Source organism: Parasteatoda tepidariorum, chromosome 3 (genome assembly GCF_982258835.1).
Source record: "Parasteatoda tepidariorum strain Cologne lab strain chromosome 3, Ptep-v5.0, whole genome shotgun sequence".
NCBI lineage: Eukaryota > Metazoa > Arthropoda > Arachnida > Araneae > Theridiidae > Parasteatoda > Parasteatoda tepidariorum.
Window position 1 is genome coordinate 86,301,900 of NC_141757.1, and position 26,194 is coordinate 86,328,093.

At 30.7% G+C, this 26,194-nt stretch overlaps 3 protein-coding genes across 5 annotated transcripts in view; all 3 read left to right on the forward strand.

The window, feature by feature from the left end:
- LOC139426967 (acid-sensing ion channel 4-B-like) overlaps positions 1-22,319 on the forward strand; it is a 34,202-nt gene extending 11,883 nt beyond the window's left edge. Inside the window, exons 9-12 of one of the 3 annotated variants that reach the window (XM_087158486.1) lie at positions 18,352-18,400; positions 18,517-18,566; positions 19,589-19,676; positions 21,765-22,319. In XM_087158486.1, coding sequence (XP_087014612.1) covers positions 18,352-18,400; positions 18,517-18,566; positions 19,589-19,676; positions 21,765-21,956 — 379 coding nt within the window. In that variant the 3' untranslated portion in view covers positions 21,957-22,319. The remainder of the gene's footprint in view (positions 1-18,351; positions 18,401-18,516; positions 18,567-19,588; positions 19,677-21,764) is intronic. The other 2 variants (XM_087158485.1, XM_087158487.1) reach the window with 2 other exon arrangements.
- On the forward strand, positions 4,046-6,981 carry LOC147813939 (uncharacterized). Its single transcript, XM_087158484.1, has 5 exons — positions 4,046-4,746; positions 5,054-5,803; positions 5,910-6,281; positions 6,525-6,605; positions 6,687-6,981. Exons 2-5 carry the CDS (start codon positions 5,796-5,798, stop codon positions 6,952-6,954), a joined length of 729 nt encoding a protein of 242 aa, XP_087014610.1. The 5' UTR covers positions 4,046-4,746; positions 5,054-5,795; the 3' UTR covers positions 6,955-6,981.
- Positions 7,114-9,221, forward strand: LOC122273323 (uncharacterized). The gene is made up of 6 exons (XM_087159756.1): positions 7,114-7,355; positions 7,469-7,765; positions 7,864-8,108; positions 8,192-8,279; positions 8,359-8,650; positions 8,816-9,221. The coding sequence occupies exons 1-6, from the start codon at positions 7,194-7,196 to the stop codon at positions 9,100-9,102; spliced, it is 1,371 nt and encodes a 456-aa protein (XP_087015882.1). The 5' UTR covers positions 7,114-7,193; the 3' UTR covers positions 9,103-9,221.
- Positions 22,320-26,194: the final 3,875 nt, after the last annotated feature.

A 26,194-nucleotide genomic window follows, 5' to 3' on the forward strand; every position in this document is an offset into this window, starting at 1 on the left:
TCAATAAATGAGATTTTGGTGATGCGGCAGACTTAGAGTCTGAAGTCAAATTCTTGACACACTCGCTGCAACATGTTCTGATCAATGGTAGCGAATGCGGTTTTTATCCTTCGTCGTAATTCTGCTAAATCTTGTGGCATAGAGGGCACGAACGTGTAAATCTTTGGTGTAACCCCATAAGAAGAATCTTAGTCCGAAGTTTTAGTCATGGAAAAGGCCGACTATATCGTCATTCAGCCCTAATTCAATGCAATGACGTGAAAACTCGTTATTTAAGAAATCGCAAACGTCTGTCAAATAATGGAGGGGGGAAGGCATTCCATATTGCTGAAAAGTGAACAACGCATAATCTTCCTGTACTGTAATTGGCATTAAAAACAGTAGCGATATATCAAGGTAAACAACGCCATTAACTGCAAATTGACTTAAGACTTGATGTTTGTTGCGCCTCTAATGGTTCACATATTGAATATTTGTGCACAACAATTTGGGATAGTTCTGTAACAGGTAAAGTAAAATTCGTTGATGTATTGATTGTTTGTTATAGGCCTTCCAAACCCCGGAGAGAATTGTGTCATACTCCGTTTTTATAAATGGTCCGTATCTAAAAGGAAACAAAACGTAAAGTATTCACAATAGCAGGATGTCAAGTCGCTGTGGAGTAAAGCGCTCGCCTCCTGGGTGATCCGAGTTCGAATCCCAACAATAGCTGGTCTATACTCTCCCAGCATGCACCGACCAAAATGCTGATCTAAAATATCCTCAATGATAGACCGATCATGGGTTAGAATCCCCTGGCCGTCGGGATAACCGTAGGAGATTTTCCTCTCCATGTAAAGCAAATGTAAGTATATATATATATATATATATATATATATATATATATATATATATATATATATATATATATATATATATAAGTAGTAGGCCACGCACTGGAGGGGACGGAAGTGACGTCACAGTCAACCGGTGCTTATTTCTGCCCAACCGGAAGTGGCTTATTTCTGCCCGCCCATAAACCGGAAGTGGCTTATTTCTGCCCTCCTATAAACCGGAAGTTGCTTATTTCTGCCCGCTTGCTTATTTCTGCCCGCCTGAAAATCGAAACTTCGTCTGCAACGTCATGGGGAGCTTATTTCTTTTTTTTCTTAAGCCTAACATATTTTTAGTTTCGGTTTCTGTTTTTAATTTAGTTTCGTTTTTTAAATATTATTTAATTTATTAGTTTTTGAGGGTGGCAACACTTATTATTAGTTTTTAAGGATACCAACACTTAGAAACTTTGTTATTTGGGCGAGAATGAAGTTATGACGTAATCTTTTATGACATAATACATAAAAGATATCATGAGAACTTTAAAGGCGCCCTCTATACTTAAATGTTAGAAAGAGAATATATTAATAACTCTTAATTTTAGTTATTTATTTATTAATATAAATATAGTTGATATAAATGACTGTAATTATTTTAACCTAATCAATATTAATTAATACATTTTAAATAAATTGATTCAATATTAAAAATTGTGTTTACGTATGTATACTGCGAATATTAAAAGTATTAGAATTAAAGCTATATTAATTTTTAAATCAATGAATATTATTTTATAAGATTAGATATTTATCACCATCGTTCGAATTTACGGCTATCAAATGTAGTCTTGTCATTTTTGAACCCAGAAGACAAGGGAACTCCTAGATCTCGAGACAATACATGTCTTCGAAGAGGACTTTGTGACTGTCCACATTATATGAAGAGGAAAACCACGAAAATCTCCCATGCTTAGTCCGACGTTAAGTAGGGGTCATGAAAACTGAACAGATGGCTTTGGTTGCACCTAATTTTTAGTTTTGAAAGACGCATTAATATAGATATTTAAGAAATATAAATTTTATTTTAATGAAAAAAAAATCATCTGATTTAAAAAAACTAATATATAACAATATATCTGCGGTGTTCACTCAATCATATATTTAAATAAAAACTTGTTTCATCTTTAAAACTTATAATTTTATCAATTAAATTAATTTTATTGAAATATAAAATTACTTATTTTTTAATCTCATGAAAAAATATTTGAAATAATTTTTATTAGAAAATGAATAACGACATATTTACATTATATTATCAATTATATATTAAATTTTCCTTAAAATTACAAATGAATTAAATGTAAGAAACAGGCAATGGGGGAATTTTTGCCGCTATAAATTCATTTATATTCAAAAACATATTCATTTTATTATTATTTAATGTTATAATAATGCAAATAACTTACTTTATTTTTAAATTAAGAGTACACATAAAAAGTATCTTTAACGGATACTGATTACGGAACTTGAACAGATCACTTTCACACAAAATTTACACCGATAATTTCTATCCAGGCCGTTTGGGGTTTACACACGTTTTATCAATTAGTCATAATATAAAGTATAACATGGTGCTTCATACTTATTATAGAACGTGAGAATACAAATATTTCTCATGAAAATTAAGAAGATAAATCTTACTATGCGACATTTGAGTTTTATCTGTGTGGAACATTTTATCAATAAGTGAGAATTTAAAGCATATCACTGATTATTGAGCGTGGGATTATTACTATTTCTCACAAAAATTTAACAAAATAGAACTCCGTATCCTTTGAGTTTTATCTTTATTTTATTAGTTAATCACAACTGTAAGGATATAGTTTATCTATATACACGAGGGTATGGGAAGGACATAGTTAGAGCTTATCTATATCAATAGTCTTGATAACAATCAGTATATATAGATCTGCTTCACGGATGACAATTATGTTGGAAATATTATTCCCTATGTTGTGATTGTAATTTTTGTGCAGCAAGAATTTTATTTTGAATTATCGATTTGCGTATTAAGCGGACTACCTAAACTTTGGATTACCAGCCATGTCTAAGAGAACAAGAGATTCTGGAAAAAAAGTAAGTAATATTCCTTTCATTATTTTATTAAACAATTTCTATTTAATTAATTCTTTTCTTTTATTTTACTATAAATTTTTTTTAATTTTACATTTTTAATTATATTTTCCTATATTCTTAAAAGTATATGGAGTATCTTAGGTTTTATTTGTGTTCTACCTTTAAGCTGTTTTTATTTTACATACTATTAGTTGTAATTTTTCTGTATATTCAAAAGTTAGCGAGTATTGAGCTACATTAGAGCTTTTTAAATTTATTTATTTCCTTTTGATTTTATTTCATTTTAAAGTTCTTTAGTATATTTGAGTTAATAAGCTGCTTTTATTTATAAAATTCGCAAAGTTATTTTTATACAACAGTTGTATGTTTGAATTATTTTACTGCCTTTTTTTTTGTTAATTTTATCGTGAAATATTTTTTATTTTTCTAGAATGATGATGAGGGAAGTGAATTTAATTTTAATGAACCAGGTTTTGAGTTCAATGAAACAGATGATGAGGTAATAATAGGTTATTTTATTTTATTTTTGTAGAAAAATATTAATATCAATTTAACATAGTTATTTTTTAATCAACAACTTTTATTATAGCTTTTGGGAGAACTCACGCAAGAATTTTTCGAAGATGACAAACATTTAATCGGAGATATCACGCAAGGTTTTGCGGAGGCGACTCAGGTCTTTCAAAATTTGCCTATTTATTATCAAGTGGGTTCTGGATTTGAGGTAATAATATTTTTAATTCAGCTTTTTAGAAAAACTTTCAGTGGAAAATTTGTTTTTATTCATTTATTTATTTATTTTTATGTATTTTTTATTTCTATATCAGAATCAACCAGGACCTTCTAGTGCAGGATCAGTGTTTGTGGAAGGTGTACCGACTCCGGTTCCATCAAATGAAGTGAGTTTTAAATAATTTGTCTATTTATTTATTTTATATTTTTAATTATTTAATTTATATTTATGTAATATGTACTTAATATTTATTTATTTAATTTATATTTATGTAATATGTACTTAATATTTATTTATTTAATATATATTTAATTTATACTTATTTAATGTTTTATTTTATAGTTAAATTCTGCTATAATATTGGAACTTCGCTCAGGGAGAAGGAACGAAAAATACAATGCCAACCAAGTTTGCTTCCGTGCACGTGTGGATCCTGAAAAAATACCATTGAATTTAAGAGGGACGCCACTGGTAACTGTTGTCGATACTGTGCGACAATTATTTGAATTATTGATCTCAAGAGTTCGAAATCCGACTGATGGGTCGTCTGGTCTAAGATCAACTGATTTAATACGTTTTTGTGTACAATCTGAGGGCTTAGATAAACCCATATCAACCTGTTTAATGCCCGTATCAGAAATGACTGCCGAGAAAGTTACAGCATGTGTTGTTAAAGTTTTGCAGTCTAAGGACCAAATTGAATTGGATGCAGGATTTTTTGTGGACATTATAACTATACGAAGAGATGTCGGTGCCGGAAGAGGGAAAGTTGTTAATATTTTGAAGGATAGGAATTCTAAGTATTCCATTTTAGCCATTGAGCCAGATGATCTTGGACTGTGTTGTGCGAAGGCCATTGTATATGCTACAGCACATTTGGATAACAATCGAAAGCTGATTGATGTTTTGAGGCGGAAAAATCGACCAGCTCTTCTAAACAAGGCTAAGGAACTGCATGCTGCTGCTGGAGTACCATTAGGTCCCTGTACGTTCAACGAAGTGGCGATATTTGAAAGGTTTTTGAATATCCAGATATCTGTTACTGTTCTTGAAAACAACAACAAGGTAATACACTTTGATTTACTTTATTTGATATTTATACATTAATCTCATATGTAATTTGAAAAGAATGTTACTCTTTTTTAATGTATTTAAGATGATATAAATCATTTTAAAATTATTGATGTTAAAAAAAAAAACTATATTATCTTCATTTTAATTTAATAAAATTTAGTTAATTAATATTTTGATAAAAATAAAAAAAGAAACTATACTATATTTAAAAAAAAAAAATTTTTTTTTTCTTTAACTACTAAGAATGGATTAAAGAATATTGTTTTATATAAATAACTCTTACAAGTATACATTTCAGGTTGCTTATAAAGGAGAGCATCGAGAGAGAAGAATCAACCTGCTATTATCAAATAATCACTATGACGTTATCAAAAGCATGAAAGGCTATCATGGAAGCAATTTTTATTGTGATAATTGCGACAAGCCATTTTCACGCATTGAAGATCACTTTTGTCCGAATTCGTGTAGAATTTGTACCAGACTGAAGTGTGAGGAGGGACAAAAAATAAGATGCGTTGATTGCTTCCGGTTATGTAGATCTAGGGAATGTTTTAATGCGCATAAGTCTACGATAGGATTGCAAGAAAACTCTTTGTGTGATAAGGTAAGTAAAAAAAAAAAAAAAAAAAAAAAAAAAATGTATCTGAGTATATATAAATATTATAGTAAATAAAACAAACCCTTTATTATTGTTTTAGCTTTATCAATGTCGCACCTGCTGTAAAGTTATTCGAAGGCGAGAATGCCCACCTGAGGTTCACCAATGTTGGACTACAAAATGTCCTTCCTGCAATACCTTTGTGGAGGCTGCAAAGCATAGATGTTCCTTACAGACCATCAAGCCACAAGTGCCTTCTGATAAATTGATTTTTTTTGATTTTGAAACTGATCAGTCTACAGGGGAGCACATAGTTAATTTTGCTGTGGCGCAGTATGCTGACGGGGCGGAAAACATATTTAAGGGTTATTCGGCTTGTGATGATTTTTGTTCCTGGCTTTTTACACGTCAACATAAAGGATTCACAGCAATCGCCCACAATATGAAAGCGTAAGTTTTTACTTAAAATATTTTTTTAGTTTTAAAAATCCTTTTCTTAATTGTGTTTTGTATGAAAAAAAAAATGTGTTTTAAAATGTTTTATTTGAATACTTAGGTTTGATGGACAGTTTATAATGGGATGGCTGCTCCGTCAAGGAACAACTCCGGATGTTATACCGAATGGATCTAGTTTGATGAGTATACGTCACAATTCTCTAAGCATCCGCATCATTGACTCTTTAAACTTTATGCCTATGGCACTGTCAAAATTGCCCTCATGTTTCGGTCTTTCTGAATTAAAAAAAGGATACTTCCCACATCTCTTCAATCGACCAGAAAATCAAACATATAGAGGCCAGATGCCTGATCATTCCTTTTATAGCCCGGACAACATGGGGAGTGACGCCCGGAAACGGTTTCTCCAGTGGTATGAAGAAAATAAACACCTGGAATTTGATTTTCAAAAAGAAATGCTTGAATACTGTAGGTAAGAAATTTTTTTTTTTTTAATATTTTTAGAATGTAATGGATTTTTCCTTTTAATATATATATATATATATATATATATATATATATATATATATATATATATATATATATATATATATATATATATATATATATATATATATATATATATATATATATATATATATATATATATATATATATATATATATATATATATATATATATATATATATATTATTTATTTTTCTTTTACTTTCAGATCTGATGTTGATATACTCAGGAGATGTTGCTTGGAATTTAGACAGCAGTTTTTAGACATAGCTAATGTGGATCCTTTCAGGTGAAATATATATTTTTAATGTGAATATAGAACAATTTATTGTTGTTATTATTTTGTATTAACTTTTTTCTCCCTGAACAGGTACATTACAATAGCATCATCAAGCATGGCTGTGTTTCGAAGCTCTTGTATTCAACCTGACACGATTGGTATGGTTCCTGCATTGGGATATACATCCAGTACAAATTACAGTCCAGATTCCATACGGTGGCTCGATTTTACAGCAGAGAAAGAAGGTATTGCTATACAACATGCTTTGAATAGTACCGGTGAATGTAAAGTTGGAGGCATGTATGTAGATGGCTTTTGTTCTGAAACGAACACAGTCTATCAATTTCAGGTGAGTTGAGTTTTTTTTTTAAATATTGCTAATTATTTTTGTAAAAAAATGATGAAACTTAGTGCTCTATGTATTTATTTTTAGGGTGTTTTTTCCATGGATGCGATACTTGTTTCGATCGAGATGTTTCTCATCCTTTAAAAGGGGTAACGATGGCATCACTACTCCAAAAAACTCAACGTACGACAGAGCATCTTCGTTCCTTAGGTTACCATGTCATAGAATGCTGGGAACATGACTTTGAGAAAATGAAAAGAAATGATGAAGATCTAAAGAAATTTTTGCTCTCACACACGGTAAGAGATCGCCTTGTTCCTCGAGATGCGTTTTATGGGGGACGTACGAATGCCGTTAAGCTTTATCATGAAGGAAATGCAAAGTATGTGGATTTCACGTCCCTTTATCCATGGGTAAATATATGCATATATTTTTAAATTTGCTTCATTTCCTATTTGCGTAATTTCTTATATATAATTATTGTTGTTTGCTAATTTCTTATTTATTTTTTTTTTTGTCTTTATAGGTTAATAAATACTGTAAGTATCCGGTTGGACACCCGACCATCATCACCAAAGATTTTGCTTCATTGGAGAGTTATTTTGGACTGATTAAGTGCACCATTGCTCCTCCTAGGCAGTTATACTTACCAGTGTTGCCATATCGCTGCCACAACAAACTTATGTTTCCGCTCTGCAGGACTTGTGCTGAAACTAAGCAACAAAGTTCCTGTACACACACAGAGGAAGAAAGAAATCTTACAGGAACGTGGGTCACTGAAGAGGTGAAATTGGCTCTAAGGAAGGGCTATGAGATAAGAGAGGTAAAAAAAAAATTTTAAAAAATTGCTATTCGGTAAAAACTATGCATTTTTGCATGTTGTGTCGTACTAATATATATGTATATGTGTATTTTTTTCAGGTTCATGAAGTGTACCACTTTGAGAACTCTTCTTCTTCTCTTTTCAAAAGCTTTATTGACTTGTTTTTGAAGATAAAGCAGGAGTCTAGTGGCTGGCCTGCTGAATGTGTATCAGAAGAAGATCGTCTTCGCTACATTGAAGAGTATATGGAAAAAGAAGGTGTTGCCCTTGAATACTCTCAAATTATAAAAAATTTAGGAAGACGACAGGTCGCAAAGCTGATACTCAATAGTTTTTGGGGAAGGTAGCGTAAATTTATTGTTAAACAACTTTTCTATGACCACTATTGTATCAATTTTCATTAATTGCAATTATTGCCTTTTTTAGATGGGGCATGAACTGTAATAAGAGTCAACTGACACATGTTAATACGCTTCCTGATTTCAATAAGATGTTTGCTGACACTACGAAAAAGGTAAGCTTTTTTCAAATAATTAAATTGTTTGTACACATTTTCATTGCTATTTAACATACCGTATACTTTTTTCCAATAGATCAAAGATGTCTATCTATTCAATGAAGAAGTTGCTGCCATACATTGGGAGTCAGATAAACATTTTGTGCCGCAAGATAAATCAACGAATATTTTCTTGGCCGCATTTACAACCTCATGGGCAAGGATGAAGCTGTATGAGGAAATGGATAAATTGGGAGAGAGCGTGCTTTACCATGATACGGACTCTATCATCTATTCCCAAAATGGTGAAAATGATCCTCCTATTGGAAACTTCTTGGGGGATTTCACGGACGAGTTGGATGGAGATGTTATCACAACATTCGTATCCGGTAATAGAATTTTTTTAAAAATTTTATTTATTATTTCATTTAGATACTAATTAGATATATCTTTGGAAAATGAATATACTTTCAATTCAAACTATAATAATACATTAGAAATTTTTGATTTTTTCCCCTTCATTTTTGTAATTATTATTATTTTCTTTTATTAAGGTGGACCTAAGAACTATGCGTATGAAACAGCTAATGGTAAACAATGTTGCAAGGTGAGAGGCTTTACGTTAAATTTTCGTAATTCTGAAAAGTTAAACTTCGAGTCCGTCAAGAAAATGGTTTGTGAGCTGAGTGATGATCATATTTCCCTTCATAACCCCACCAAAATCTGCAGAGACGCAAAAAGACGGAGAGTAGTAAATAAACCTGAAACGAAGCTGTACAAAGTTGTTTATGACAAGCGGGTGATTCAACCGGACATGACGACGCTCCCTTACGGATATTGATGACTAATCAACAACAATGTCTTGTGGGTTAGCCTAACGGTATCCCTTTGACATCATCTGTCCACCAAAGAGAGGATTAGGGCTCCTGGCGATTGACCTCTTTAAAAAAAACGCGTCTTAACCCTTACCCCACTCGGGTGATGAGGAAAAGGGGTTCTTTAATCTTTGAATGAGATGTGTGTGTGTGTGTGTGTGTGTGTTTCTGTGTGTGAGTGAATATTTTCATAAAAATGAAAGAGAGAGAGTTACATTTTTTTTTTTTTTAAAAAAAGTCATTTATTGAAAAAACGCATTATAAAAATATTTTACAAAATGTTTCAATATTTCAGCCATCTATTTTTTCTAGCAAACAACATAGGCGAAGTATTTACAGATGGTGATTCGGTAAGTAATTTCTTATTAATTACAAATTTTTCAGGTATTTTCATTTCTTTTAATGCTTCGAAAAATTCTTTCTGTCCTTTGGGTTGTTTCTTTTCATTTCTCAATACATTATTTATCAAATGCGTGATATTGCTTCCAGGTAAAAGTTTCTGTCTATATAAAATTTCTCCTTTTTCAGTCCAAGTTAACAGTTCTTTATTCTCTTGTAAGAATTGTAAAAGTTCTTTAGCTCTCTCCTTTTGACTCTTGGGTACAATATTCATGAGTTGCGTTTCTACTAAATTGCTGCTTTCTGAAATATTTTCTTCCTTAATATCTTTAGTTTTTTCTTCCACTTCATTTGAACGCTCCTCCACTGGTTCATTTTTATTCTCCAAAAAAGTAGGAAATTTAACATACTTTTGGAGAATTTGTACATATAACTCTGCCTTTTCATTGTCAGAAATATTTTTATTTTTTAAAATATCATGCATTTGTTGATCCAACTCTGACAGATATTCTACAGTGTTAGTTTGCAGTCTATCTTCCGGCATAAGAATAAATTTTTTAGCGTACTCCATTGATTAAAGATGTTAAAGCTGTTATGGCCGCTGGAATCAGAAATCCTAAGAACCCGTCACCTCGTTGAACAAGAACTTCTCTCTTACGGAATAAAGGTACTTTTTTGTCTGCAATTTTTCTTAAGCTTCTTTTAAAAGGTGAAAGTTTCTTCTTTTGATTTTTATTGAGAGGAATATTACCTTTTAACAAATTAAATACACATTCACAAATATGTTTAATAGATTTTGCTGGACAATGTTTTAAAAATTTCCGCTTTGATTTTGATTTAGCCACAGCTTTTAAGACCTCGAGACAACAGTGTTTACTGTCCGACATTCTAATTGCATTTGATTATTTTATTCCTTGTGAGATTTATTTTATACCATTTTCCCAAAAGATTGAGCTTTAATGAAGGCAAAGTGATTTAAAGTGTTTAAAATTACAGTTAGCACGAAAGGTTAATGGGCAAATGACTATCGTGGTTGGTACACGATCATTTTATCTTTCGGTAATATACCTGTGCGTAGGCGCATATTATCATCAGTATCTGGTTTTAAATCGACTAGTAGGTAACCAAAAGGTTTCGAAGTTGCGTCTTGATACACTTCCTGGAAAAATTTCACTTTTGTTGGATAGAGTTGTCTGCCTAAATGTGTGATTTGACTTTGATCACGTGGGTTTTTGAAAAGAATAAGATAATGAGCATTTAGAGATATTTCTCGCATCTCTTTACCTTTATGGAATATATTCTGTACGATAAAAATGACGGAGACATTACGATGATGACTATGTTTAGTAAATAAATGCGTCAATTTGGAATTACTTCCTAATTCAGACATTAGATCATCGAGAATAATTAATGCATTTGAAATAGTATTTAAATCAGAAGGAACGCCCTCATGAAATGTCACATTCGGTATTGTTTCAAACATAGCTTGATATGCTCCATAACACCAAATAACCGATTTTGGAAAAGGTTCAATAATTTTAGATTCAATTATTTTTTTGCAGAGCTGGCTTTTTCCACATCCTGTTGGACCAGCCAAAATGCACGTGAACGAATGCCTAAGTTTAGGGAACTCCATAATTTATAGAAAAGAATTAATAAACGAGAATATTTATTAAAAATAAATAACTCAAATAACGGTATGTAAAGAAAAACACAAAATAAAATATCACAGCGTTTTAAAACATTAAAATTTTATTGTTTGAAAGCAAAACGTACACCAAATTTCTTTTTCACAAATTGATACATGACGAAATCATTTTTTCGATTTACATTGAGATTTTTTATAATGGATAACATAGATATGTCGCGACAACGATTATAAATGAAAAAAATACAATAGGCTCCACATACGTTAGATGTGAGTGATTGAAAAGATACAGAATTCCAACATACATTAGAAATATTAAATAATTTATAAACATTAAGTCCATAGAAATCTGGAGAATGGCCATAGGAATCGAAAAATTCCAGTGTTTTTCCTTCAGTCATGTACAGAGCTAACCAATGCGATCCTGGTAAAGTTGATTCATCAGTGTTGACGATAATAGCTTCATTTTCTTGCAATAAGGGTGTTGTATCTCTCGAGTAAACACCTCTAAATCTAAACGCTGTTGTAGGATCTTTTGATAAAATTTCACAAATCTTTTTTCCATCCATTGTTTTAATTTCCAAAATCGTATATAATGTCACGTGCTTTGTTAATTTCTATGACGTTTTCAAATTCTGCGAACACAATAACGCACACTGTTTTTTCTAAAGGTTGCTCAAATTTCATTTCAACTCTTAGATTACTGTGCTTTATTAAATTGAAATGATCGCCATCACATAAATCAGGTGATAAGTCAAAAGCATATAGAGTGTAACCATCACAAAATTCTTCTCTGGAAATAAAGTTACCTTTATCACTTCTCATATGCTCAGTGCTCATGAATAAATTTTGATAAGCTCTTATATATTGTTTTTGTGAAAAGTTGAGTTCCAATGGATTATGGGGAACTGGTTGACCATCTACGTAGACGGCGATAAAATTTAAATTGAAATGTTTAAAATCAAAAGGATTTTTTTCAAATGTTCCATGAAATGCATCATTTTCGACACATCCTATGATAACTCGTTTAGGAATTTGTCCCACAAATACATTGTCTTGCACAAATGACATGTTTCCTTTAGGAATGGAATACACTTTACAGAGCACTCGATTGATAGGATATTTTGCAGTATCTTTTTCTAATGCTTTTGCATGTCCTAGAATGACTCCAGGACTTACACGTACTTTTCTAACTAAAAGCGAAATTCTATCCAATACAACTTTATATCCCGACTTTCCTATTAGACAAAACTCGGGTTTACTACGATTTAATTTGATTTTTATATCGACCATGTTTAATAACAATCTGTTTTGATGAAACAAATCACTATGAATACAACCTATCATGTCCACAGTTGCACTTAACTTGAAATAATCTGATCTTTTTTTAAGACCATCGTTTGAATCTTTATAATAAAGTTCGGCCGTCAATTGGGAGGTTTTACTGTCATAACCATGGTTTAAAAGTGTTTCAATGTAAGATCGATAAGGATAAGTATTGCTGGAATTAGATATAATGCGGTCGTTTAAAGAAACATCCACTTGAGAAAACAAAGAATGCAGAAATAAATTTACTGGACCAATTTTATCATCAGCTGTTAAGTTGGTATTATCGTTTTTTAAAATTTTTGCTTGTACGTGAAGCTGAGTTTGGCTTAGATCAATAAATTCATCACCAGAACCTGATATATGAAATTCAACGGGTCCGCCATCAAACACGTTCGATAACGGGTGAAATTCAACCCACTGTCCACTTTGTATAACTGTTTGCGTGCCGGGCATTTGAAACAATTCCAGTTCAGACTTCACACATTCCGGGGAACCTTTTAAAAGAAACGTCATGATGAGTCGAAAATATCACGTCCTCTCACTTTCTGTTTCTTTGATGAAATGATCTTTTTCTTAGTCTTGCGTTTTCTTTTATAGCGTCCACTGCCAATCATTGACTGTATTTTCCCAAGAGCTTTATTGGCCAGATTTTTACCCGACTCTTTTGCTCTATTTTTGGCTGATGTTTTCAAATCTTGGCCTGCTAGTACATCGGACATAACACGTGATCCTGTGACTAATGCTTCTTTTCCAACAGTTTTTGACCCGCGAACAATGTATGGTAGGGCTGCTCTAAATAGACGTCTAAAAATGCCGCCCAGACCATAACCTTTTTGATACGACACACCGCGGTAATAAGGTAAACCGTTTCCCGCTTGGGAAGCATAATGGTCCTCCAACTTCTTGGAACAGCAAACATAAGGTACTTTCATCTTGACTGCTTATCTTGAAATGAAGCCTTTTTAAAAAAACACTCAATATTTATAGTATTTGTCGCATTCGGAAATGCAGCACAGCCATCACTTTACCTCTTTCAAACGGAACAAAATCTCCTGAATTCAGTCTGAGTTCGATTTGAATTGTTTGAAATGAATGTCTCGTTAAGGGTAAGTATTGAGGTCTATCATAATACTGACTGATAGTTTCACCATCATGTCCTTTTATTCGGACGATCCGCAGTAAAGGAGCTTGTGTATCTCCGACAATTTGGGGGGAAATAAGATCTGTGTACACATAGAAAACTGAAAAATTAGACCATGCGTCAGCCACAAATTCGCTTTTCTGGTTACCCGTAATGATTGCATCACGTTGAAATCCTAACAATTCGCCTAACTTCTCTAAATGAAGGCTGCAACCTTGAACGGCGTTAATTTTAACTCGTTTCGTAGCTTTATTGTAATTTATTGTAAACCGACTTGGATTTTTAGGTAAAGCAAGTTGTATAGCTGATACAATATCGAACATTGATTCATAACACCCCACATCAATTGCTTGCTTAACAGTCGATATGATATTACCATTATTTATCTTGTAATGAAAATAATTGTTATTTTCATTTACGTTCAGCCAAGAATGCGGATAGATGATTTCAGATAGGCCTACTTCCCATTCACCTCTTAAATCCACTGGTATAGGTAATTGAGTTTTGAAATGAGAGATTTTATTATCAGGAAAGAATCGCGTTGAGCTGTCAGAAGGTAACGTCACGTAGAAAGACATTTTAAAAATGAACCTCTAACGAAAACGTTTCGCTATTTATACTTTATGAACATCCGTCACCCAATCATTAAACTTATCGGAATAACCTAGAAATTTAACAAAATATTGCATCTTTCCATTTATTTTTTTCTTCTTAATTATTTTTTCAACTGGATAAAATCCAGAATCGACTACTTTTTGTAATTCTTCTGCATAAAAAGTACCTTCGATTGATTCATTCATTAAATCTTTCAATTTATAAACTATAGGATTTCGTGGAATTATTTTATCTATAACAAATAATTCTCGTGTCCAATTATTTTCATATCCTTTTTCAAAATGACGTTTGGACTTACTAATGCGAACAGTGTCACCTGTTTGAAAGACAGGCTTATCATTATTCACCTTATCACTATATAAATTATTCCAGACTTCTTTTTGATTATCGATATTCACTGAGGCTGGTTCCATTTTTATACTTCTGTGCTTGGTATGATTATAACTATCGATTAATTTAGAAATGACGTCAATATATTTTTTCGTATTATATTCTGTAAAGTATTTCCACATCTTCATTTTAATGGTACGGTTAAACCTCTCAACAATACTTGACTTAGTTTCATTATTCGTTGTAAAGAAATGAACTCCTAAATTTTTAAGATACTGCTGTATAAGTTTATTAGTGAATTCTGTTCCTTTATCTGATTGCAGTTTCTCAGGTTTTCTTTCTCTAAAAATAGTTTTTATAGCTGGCAATACATTTTTGGCTGATTTGTCTTTAATAGGAATAGCCCACGCATACTTTGAGAAACAATCTATACAAGTTAACAAATATTTGAATCCATTATTAAATTTCGCTAAAGATTGCATGTCAACTAAATCAATTTGAAATTGTTCATCTATACCTCCAACAATCACTCGATTCCGTTTAAATATCTTTTTTACTGGTTTATGCAAAGTATAAGAATCTTTAGTCTCTAACCATTTCTTAACGTCACTTTTCGCCACTTTACCTTTCACAGAATTATAAATAGCATTTACACCTCCAAAACTTCCTGGATGTTCAGGTTTTGTATAAACTGATGAAAGTAAATGATCCATAATCTATTTAAAAAAAATTTTTTTAGAAATTATTTTGTTTTCTCTAATAACAGTTTTATTTCTAACAGTTAAAATTAACACTCATAAACATTCTTAAAAATAATGGTATACAATAATTTTAATAAAATTAAATAGTAAGTATTGAATTTTTTTTTCCTTTTTAAATTTAAGCAAGAATTTTATTTTAAGAACCTGAAAAAAGTACTATACTGAAAAAAGAAAAGTCATGCCTGCTGAAATAGAAAAAGAGAGAGAAAAAAAAATATGTAGTTAACATAATTACATTTATTTAGAAAACAAATTAAAAATAATAATAAATATAACAAATTAAAATTCATACGAACAGAAATCTTTTCTAGCAGCATCTATACATACATCCAACCGTATATTTTTTAAATAAGTCTCACTTAAAAAGTCAATGAGCGGTTCACGTTCTGGATAAAGTTCGTTTTCACATAGTTCTTTTTCAAAGTCTTTCACAACTCCCACAACATTGAGGTACATGCAGGACTCATTAAAGTCCTTCACGGGTACTAAATCACCCACCTCAACGTCTTCATCTTCCACTCTCAGAGGAGGGCTAAGACCCTTTTTTTCACCGATGAGTCTATATAACACTATGGTGAGACAGTGGTTCATACTTCTCTCCGCTTCTTCATAGCGGCTGCTGTTTGGCTTCTCCACTGGTAGCAAGCGTTTTGATATCATTTTAAAAGTTTTTAAAAAGTCTCTAGACTTGAACTTCAGGGTGATGTAGCTGGAAATGATATCCTCCTGTACACGTCTGATAGCCATCCACTGGGCAAAGGTGATATCGAGGGGGAATTTGTACACACGACCACTTCGACACGTATGTTCATGAGTCAAGGAGTATTTGCCGTCATCAGTCATCAGAATGTAGAAATCCTTTTTGTTGTCTGGATTGAGAGCCTCTAAAGCAAGATTGATTTCCACAATGTCAAATATGTTAGTAGGAGGCCCATGCTTGAAACAAATATTAAACTGCTCCGGTTGCAACGTCAGACCAACTGTCGAGGGATAATAGTTGTCTCCATATCGATTGAACTTTCTAATGTGAATCGAAGTTTTCTCCTTAAAAGTACTTGCTAGTATAAAGTGGTTGTCTCCAATAGGAAAATAATGTTCTGGATAAGCACCCTCTTGAAAAAGACCTTTCCTCTTTGGTACATCCTAAAAATGTAAAAAAGAAATGTTTTGAGTCACCGAGAAAAAACAAACAAGCAAAACCTAATTACTGTTTAGACATTAACTACATTATTTCGAACTACTATTTCTAAGTGAATTGTATATTAATATATAATGCAAAGTTTAAGAGTAAAATATAATTTCTAAGCAAATTGTATATTAATATTTAATGTAAAGTTTAAAAGTAAAATATAAGGATAAGTTTCGAATAGGAGTGTTAAAGACATTTTAGTAAAAGAAGTTAAAAATTATGTTTAGCCTGGAAAATCTATTAACATTAAATAAAAATATTATTACACATGAAGATAAAATAAGGGTAAAAATATAGAAGTACTTACTTGAATTTCATCGTGTTTTCTTTTTAATGAAGAGTTGGCTTCCATAACTATCTAAATACTGTAAAACTCCACTTAAGAAATAAATATTAACAATTTTCACGAAGTAACTACATACGCCAGAGCAAAGGAACTGATTATATACGATAGGGAAATTATAATCAACATAGTATAAATCGTTGCCAACAAAGGAAATATAACTCTAACAGCCAATCAGAAAAATATGAAACTGTCACATGCTTAACTACTTACCACCGCAAGTGAAAGGAACTGAATTCAACACACACGTCATAGACCAAGATCCAACTTGTTAAACCTTATCAGAATGACTCGCTCTGTAATCAGTAGTTGTGTTATCACACAAAACACGTCACACAAACCACATGTATGGTCAGTACCGTTGCCATCCAGAGAAAGTTATAATAACATTAAGAGGGGCAGAAATAATTATTTAATAACTATCAAAGGTTAAGTGAAACTATATCGATTAAACTGTATTAAGATATCGATATCAAACAGTTTTTATTTATACACGTGTTCAAAATACAAAAGTTAAACTTATTAACACATATCTAACCAAGCATTCGTGGGTCAGTGGTTATGATATCCAACTACTGACCCGCGAAGGCTTTTTAATGGCGCGAGTTCGATCCTCAGCCTTAATTATATTTAATAAATAATATTAAAACAGATTTAAATATTAAAATAGATATAAAGTTATTTTATTTATAAAATCTCCACATAGATGGCACCACTAGATCAAAAGCATGATATCATTTATGTGTTATGTCATAAAAGATGACGTCATAACTTCATAATATACAATATCTCCCCCAAATAACAAAGTTTCTAAATGTTGCCATCCTTAAAAACTAATATTAAAATAATAAGTGTTGCCACCCTCAAAAAACTAATAAATTATATAATATTTAAAAAAACGAAACTAAATTAAAAACAGAAACCGAAACTAAAAATATGTTAGGCTTAAGAAAAAAAAGAAATAAGCTCCCCATGACGTTGCAGACGAAGTTTCGATTTTCAGGCGGGCAGAAATAAGCAAGCGGGCAGAAATAAGCAACTTCCGGTTTATAGGAGGGCAGAAATAAGCCACTTCCGGTTTATGGGCGGGCAGAAATAAGCCACTTCCGGTTGGGCAGAAATAAGCACCGGTTGACTGTGACGTCACTTCCGTCCCCTCCAGTGCGTGGCCTACTACTTATATATATATATATATATATATATATATATATATATATATATATATATATATATATATATATATATATATATATATATATATATATATATATATATATATATATATATATATATTTGAAATATCTACAAATCTACAACAGTTATTCACGGATATTCTGAAAACTCGGAGAATTGGGATAGGTAAAAAACATTAAAATCAATTGATTTGTTTCAGTTGATTAAAACCTTTTGAATAAATCTTATCAAAAATTTTAAATCAGAAAGTTCATCTCATTTATATTTGAATCTATTTCTCGCACATTTCAAAATCGAGGTAGTCATGATAAATATTTTTTTAATAGAAAAACTACCTACAACTATGAGGCTGTTGATCATTCTGAATACCACCGGGTGAGTTTGACTTTTAATTTGAATTTAACCATACATTTTTGAAGGCTATTAAAGTTAGAATGGAAAATAAATAAGTGAATCATTTCTCGTATTTTCATCATCAAATACATTTTTAGGGAGATTGCTATAATGATTGGTTGGATGAGACGAAAACCGAAGAAGATAGGTATGCTTGTTTCAATTTTCTTTAGATTAAATTTGAATTTAGATTAAATCAAAAATGGAGATTTTGATTTAAACGACTATCAACTTAAGGTTTTTTGGAAGTTTTAAAGTTTTTTGGTCTTGTTTTTGGATAATTTTTGTTGTGATCTTGTCTCATAAATAAAATTATGTTTCAAACATAAAAAATATGTTTCTTTCATTTAAAAATTTGTTTGTCGAAATATGAGGCCACGGCTACTTATTTTTAATGAAAATATTGTATGTATATATATATCCCTTATCGCATCCCTTATCGAACATAAAGATAAAACAATAAGTTAAACCGAATTCACATACAATTTAATCTATAAATCTTACTAACAAAATCAGATATGCCTGACACATAAATGAAGAAAAATAAAATATACAAATCTATATGTGTGTGTGGGTGGTGTTTTGCAAACACCGCCCTTAATATGTATTTTTAGAACCTTTAAAAAGAAGCACAGAAAAGTATGCACATTGGCGATCACTAATTAAAATTTAAGATAGAAAAAAAATACCTAAAACATTATTAAAATATAGCAATTAACTATTTAAGGAGACGGAAAGAAAAACACCGAAAGTGGTTTGATATTTTAATGAAATTTTAAGATCTTTAAAAAAATCCCTTTTCACTTTAGTTTAGCAATCAAACAGGTTTAATCTCTTCTTTTTCGTTACTGATTGGCCATGTTTAGATACAGTTTTTGTTCCTTTCCTCAATTAAATATTGATTTATGACCTCCAGTGTGTCTGTAATTAACTTCATTCCTAGCAATAATTCCAAAAATATTAATTAAGAGTATATTACGGAACACCATGAATATTAGAGATGGAAGTTATAGAGAAGAAAATAGTACTTAAATCTATACAAATAATAATTTATCATTTTAATTTATGAATTTACAATGTAAAATTTTGTTTTGCATTTTGTGATTCATGTATAAAATAATCGTTTTAAATTCATTTTATGAAATAAACATTTGTCAAATAATGTTTCAGTTCTTATTTCAGAAAGAATTACATTTGTCTCCGAGTTTTTTATGTTACAGCTGATTCAGAAATCTACACTCACAAACCAATGTATGATGTAAGTCTTATTTTAATATACTTGAGTACAAATACCTGTAAATAAATAAAAAATATTGCTTCACTCTAAACGTGAAGAAGTCTATCTCAGTTCCTGGAAATTCTATAATTAGGCGAAAAGTTAATAATAATAATTTCATTTTTATGCTGTACACAAACAGGATTTAGTAGCTTTTGATTATTTTCTTAAAAATAACAAACGGGACATAGTAGCTTTTGATAGCTTTCTTTAAAAAACAATAATCGACAGGATTTAGTGGATTTTAATCGCCTTTTTTAGAAATAACAATGCATTAAAAACATTGTTTTTTGTTAAAAATATTGATTTAATTTGGTACGTTGGTGCCAATGCAGGCTACTCTAAGTTCTACTAAGTTTTAGGCTGAAAAACTAAAAATTGCTGTTGTAAGGTTAAGATAGAAAACAATTAAACGTGTGCAGTGCAATTTATGAGTAGTCAAATTTAGAATGGCGTAATCTTAGCATTTTTTTCTCAAGATTTTGGGCATATACTTTTCAGACAATTATTGAACTGTGGAAAGTTTATTACTTATTTTAAAGTATTTTTTATGCCATTTTAACCTAAATCATTAACATTTTGGCTAACAGCATATCTCCAGCCATTTTCATACTTGAACAAAACCGGTAAGTTGCAATTTAAAAAGCCAAAACTTTCAAGAAACTATAAAAAGAATTGTTAGAAATCTGGGGAAAATCTCCTAATTTCGGTATATTCTTTTTTCCACTTCTTGTCTTCCATTCGGCAATAGGAATAAGCTACAGGTGTACCAGTTTTAAAAGAAGATGGAAATAGCTTGTGTAAGATAAAAATGACCAACTCCATTTTTTTAGAAGAAAAATGGAGTTGGTTTTCATTAAGGGATTAACTTATCAATGATTTTTTTGGAGAATATGATTTGTCTACAAGTGTATTTACTATAAAATTCCGTAATAAAATTTTATGTATTTATTTTGGTAGTAATATTTTATACGGAGTGTATCTAATAATTGAATTTTCACACACTAAGATTCAAAAAAAAAAATGTAAGAGCGTTACCTTAAATAAGATAATTAATGCTAGTAGGCGATTATGTTTTCGCTAGTTTATTCAGCTTTTTACCTTTACTTTATTCAGCTTTTTAGCTGGGAACCCTTTTCCCGCCGTATTCGAAATCCTGTCCCTCAAAACATGAAGAGTAGCCTTATTTGGAAAATAATTTAGGTTAACAAAGTTTGAGCAGGAGAGCAGTTGAAAGTTTGTGCCTCTTAGTTAATTTCCCTTTTTGTCTTATGCCACCGGAACTGATGAAGTGAATCAAAATCCTTTTGCGAGCAATTATAAAACTTGCTTCTCCAAAGATAATTCTGTGCAAAAAAAATGAAAAAAATCATCTATAACTGTTTATTATTTTTTATTATTCATTTTTAAAAATAAACAGAAAAAAATTTTGTATTTTAAGGAATACAAATTTTTATACCATTTTAATTTACTCAGTAGTTTTAAATACCAGATTCCAAAATTTGAATGGAATCTGTCGAATTTCGTTTTTGAAAAATAAAAATTTGAAAATTCGACTTCTTTCAGATGGCAAAATTGGCAAAAAACACCATTAACATTATGGGACATAAACTTACGAACACTCTCTCGCCTAAACTGCTTGAACCTTATTTTCTAGATCGCGGCTATTGTCCTTGTCTTGAGGGTCAAGAATCTAAATCGTTCGTAAAAAGGACATGTTTATTCAGATAAAGTATATTTTTTTGTCTGGTTTCGTAAATTGAAATATTGCTTGCACATTTTAACTACCATATTTAAGATATATAGGACCCTCGAACCATTAAGATATAATGATATAGGAGAAAATCCAATCATCGGATCAAGGCGCCACTCGCTAATACACACATACATAATTGTACTCAAAGCTTTTAACTGGCATTTTTAGTGGAATAGGACTTTCAAACTCCCTCGTTTTTTCGTAGCATTCTCTTTTATATGTAAATTAAGCAAGATTCAAGTTCTGCATATAAATGTGAATCTTTAAATACTTTTTTGTTATTTAACCTCTGTTTAAATTAATTATTTTTACAGGGAATTCAAGTATTTAGTGTAATTGGAGGCTATATAGGATTATGGCTTGGAGTTTCATTGTTGGATATTTTTGGTCATCTTCTCCATTTTGCGTTCACTTGTTTCTTAAAAAAGAAATCAAGCAATCGCATCAAGAACAACAGCTCTCAGTTATATAGACATGAAAAGTTGAAGATAGCTAATATCCGTTAAGATTAGTTTGCAAGCAATTTATAGCTGCCTCTTCAAGAGAAATTATAAGAATAAACGTTTTCAATCCCGAGGATTGGTTTTACATTTTTAAGTACTTTGTACAAAAATACAGAAAGCATTACTTCGGACGCAATATCTCTGTGAAATAAATAAAATGTTAATTATTTTCGAACTATTTCTTTCTACATAATAAAAATAAAGATGTCTCATATTGTAGTCAGGACCGTTTTGTTGACGTTTTCATTGACTGGATAAATCACACGATAGGATCTAGTTTCCCCTCATTGACTTCCATATGTTTTTTGTTGTCATCAGCACAAAATTATTTAAAGTCTCGTGTGTAGTTATGTGTGTACCCCCAACTAAAATATTTACCTGTAATATTTATTTTTCTTATTATACTCTGCTATTATTAAGCATTTAATTTTGATTGTCTTCTAAATTAAAAGAGTTAAAACAAAAAGAGTTGTTTCCTTATTATGACGTAAATCTTTATACCTTATATTATGCTGCATTTTAAAATAAACTTATTTGAATCGGTGTCTAAACCGATTAACCGTTTTATAATTTGTATTATTTTTTGATGCAAATTACATTAATATGCTGTTATAAATTATAGTTAAACAGATTCGTTAAATACTTAATCAATTCGATCAGCTTCATGCACATTGCTATAATGCATGCTCAAATTGTATTTAATATATCAGCGTATTAAGGTAAGCGAAAGTATTAGATAACGGTTGTAAACTCACCAAATTTGTCACAACAATAAACCTGAAATTTTAAATTTTAATTTTAAAAAATGATTACTGAGCAAAATTATTCATTTTCACTAATAGATCTCAATATAATCCTAACAGAAATGTTTGGACTTGGGAAACGTAAACAAACACAGTTCTTTTTAGTACATATGTGAATAATTTCAACTTTCGTAGAAAAACTTTTATGCCAACGCTATAAAAAACTCTTGGTCAAATAATTTAAGAATTATTATAGGGGGTTGGCAAACGACAGCGAGTAGGGAGTGGAGCCCTCTAGTAAAATAGTAAAAGCTGTTTCGGATAGAGTTTCTATTGCTTAGAATCTGCTATAGTGCTTCAAATAAAATAACTATTCCAAGATCCTTCTGTATGCAATGCGCTTGAATTGAAAGAATAATTCTGGTGTTTTTAAAATCTAGAATGTCCAATGAGAAGGATCCGTATTAGCAATAACTATCGAAGGTGAATGAGAAGTATTAAACTGAAAATGCATCTGTAAATAATCGTATTTGAAATAATTGTATAATTTAGAAAAATATTTGTACAATGTAAAAAAAATTGTCTATTGTGCATTGAAGGAGACAAAATTGTTCAATGCCCAATATAATATACAAAATTGTACAATAAAGATTTTTAAAAAAATCACTTGTGATATGTATTTAAAATTATGTGGATTATTTTGTTATGACTTACTTATTGATTGACTTACATCACTTTACTTCAAAAAAACTTACATAAAAGCATATCTTAATGGTTCATAAAGATATTCTTCTTCAACAATGCATTTTGATAACAATTCCTTCATCGAAATGTATGTCAAATATTTACTGACAAGATGGTATACTTTGATGCAAGCTCTATTGAAGCTAATTAGTGTAAGTCAACTTGGGACTCAGGTATTTTGTATTGACTACCATTAATATATATGTTCGACGCCCGGTGGCTGAGCGGTAGCGCTTCGCGCTGTCGTGCCACAGGTCCCTGGTTCGATCCTCGGGCCGGGCAGGGTTGACTCAGCCTTTCATCCCTTCAGTGGGTCGATAAATGAGTACCAAGCATGCTTGGGAACTAAACACTGGGGGTTCCGCGTTCGGCAGACCACCTGACCGGAACATCTGCTCCTGCACCCCAGAGCCCAAGGTCAAGAAAACTGAGATGGGCACAGTAGGCCTTGGCCCTCTATGGGCTGTCGCGCCACTGAGTTTAGTTTAGTTAATATATATGTTCAGTTAAAGATGAAGTAAAATAAATACATCTATTAGGGGTCGCAAATTAATATTTAAATGAGTAAAAAATAGTTCAAACACTTGAAGTCGGGAAAAAGCTAGGATCATCAAAATCAGTTTATTTACTAAGTGGGAGAGAATTTCAATTTCCCATTGAATTTAATAGAGATAGTTCAAAAACTTCTTGAATTTAATAGAGATAGTTCAAAAACGTAAAACTTCTTTTTGCTACGTTTACTGTTCGAATACTAAAATTTGCAAAAAGAAACTTTTCAATTTCCTTATTCTTTTTTTCTACAATTCTAGTTTTTTTAGTTTTGTAAATGGAAAATTATTGTATTAAAATAATGATAAACGCTTGAATTTTTTCTTCTTTTTTTACCTTTAGAATTTCATTTATGAATTTGTTAGTTTTTTTTCTCAAGTAACCAGGGTGATTAAATAGGAATAAAAACGATTGTTAAAAGAATTAATTTTATGAAATTGTAATTTTTGAATTGACAATGGAATTATTTCAAGAATACTGAGTATAGTATGTAAACTTATACCAAATGTAAACTTATATCAAACGTAAACTCAATCAAAATGCATGTAAACTTATATCAAATACATTTCTTACCTTTTTTTTTCGTTGAGATGCGTTTAAGTTTGTTATTTACTTTGTTAATTTCAAGCATTAAAGTAACATTAAACAATTTAAATTAATTAATAAAGTTAAAATAAATATAAAAAACCTATAAAGACTGGAAGAATAAATATTGCGAGCCATAATTATTATCAACGGTGCTAAAAAGGCATACTCATCATCTTACTACAAGTTCTCGAGTAGTCCTTTAACTTTTTTAAATATTTTTTTTAATATTTGCTTAAAGAAATTTAGAAACAGATGAAATTAAAATTCATTAATAATGTTAGTGATCATCAAATCTCAATGATGATTGATCTAATTAACCTTATTTTTTTTCAAAAACAATGTAACATTAAAAGGAGAAAGAAGTTGTTTCTAGAGAAAAAAAATGTACCTTTCTTTTATGTGTAAAACTATAATTTGAATATACTCTAATTTTGAGCTATTGGAGTAATTTCATAAAGTTATAGGACTTCAAAATTCGGACATTGGATGTTTTTTTGCATTTACATTGTATTGCAATAAACAAACAATTCGTGTTGTAAACTTTGAGATTGTACACAGTTTTAGATCTTTCTTAAAATTTTTTAAGAAGATGGTTCTTTTTATACACGTTCTTTTTCTTTAATGACCATAGTACTTTTAACTTCTGAGTTATTAAATTAAGAAAAAGTTGTATATTAAAGATTTGATTTTGTTCACATTTAAAATTATTTTCTTTAATATGTAAAAATTTTGTACCTTATAATTTATCATTTTTTTCGGCTATTATTAAATAAAATAATAAAAAAATAGTGAATGATTATTGAAAATTATTATTATTATTATTATTGCTTGAAATTACTTTTGGATAAGCGAATTTTATAATTGTATACAAAAACTTTTCGATTCACTTAAAAAGTTCTCGAGATATGACGAAAAACGTAAAATTTATATTAGGGGGCTCAAACTTTTGACCTCTCTCCCGCCTAAACAGTTGCATATTTTCTAGAGTGTGTCCTCCCCCCCCCCTCCCTCCTATATTTTGCGGTATATAAAATCCGTTTTTATGTTTGATTTCATAACTTAAAATATCATCAGCACTAATTAATTAGCATATTTAGGGTTAGATCCTAGTGCGATATAGAGTTCTAGTGTGGTACTGATAATCCGATCATTAGATCAAAGTAGAGCCCCTGAATTAGACTGATAGTATAGGAGCCTTAGATCAAAGTTATTCAGGATGATCCTTTTTGATTTATTTATTATTTTTTTCCCAAACTGCGCATGATTATGACTCGATTTTCATGAGCCATAGGGCCTTGTAAAAATTGGTTTTTCTTTCTAATTTTTAAGTACCGAATGGCTTTGGGAATTTACCATTGGAAGTAAATTTAGCGTTTGAAGTAGCTTTAAGAATTCAAATTATAGTTTTGCAATTTGTTTATTTAATATTATTACTTATTTATTTATTTATTATTTTAAACCTTATTGGATTAAAGAAAAAAAAAATTTTTTTTGTCAGAAAATTTATGTTTGAAAAAATATTAAATTCGAAAAAGCTCCCTCAAAATATCAAAGTCAAAAATTTAAAAGCTCATTAAGACATTTACTTAAAAAACTGTTTTGATGAATGCAAACAGT

What these genes read in the sequence shown, in the direction of transcription:
- LOC147813939 (XM_087158484.1), top strand. An exon ending in GAAATGCTTGAATACTGTAG is followed by an intron (nt 6,282 to 6,524) that starts GTAAGAAATTTT and finishes TTTTACTTTCAG; the next exon opens with ATCTGATGTTGATATACTCA. An exon ending in GCTAATGTGGATCCTTTCAG is followed by an intron (nt 6,606 to 6,686) that starts GTGAAATATATA and finishes CTCCCTGAACAG; the next exon opens with GTACATTACAATAGCATCAT.
- LOC122273323 (XM_087159756.1), top strand. Translation starts at nt 7,194, where the DNA reads ATGAAAAGAAATGATGAAGATCTAAAGAAATTTTTGCTCTCACACACG. An exon ending in AGGGCTATGAGATAAGAGAG is followed by an intron (nt 7,766 to 7,863) that starts GTAAAAAAAAAA and finishes TATTTTTTTCAG; the next exon opens with GTTCATGAAGTGTACCACTT. An exon ending in TATCACAACATTCGTATCCG is followed by an intron (nt 8,651 to 8,815) that starts GTAATAGAATTT and finishes TCTTTTATTAAG; the next exon opens with GTGGACCTAAGAACTATGCG.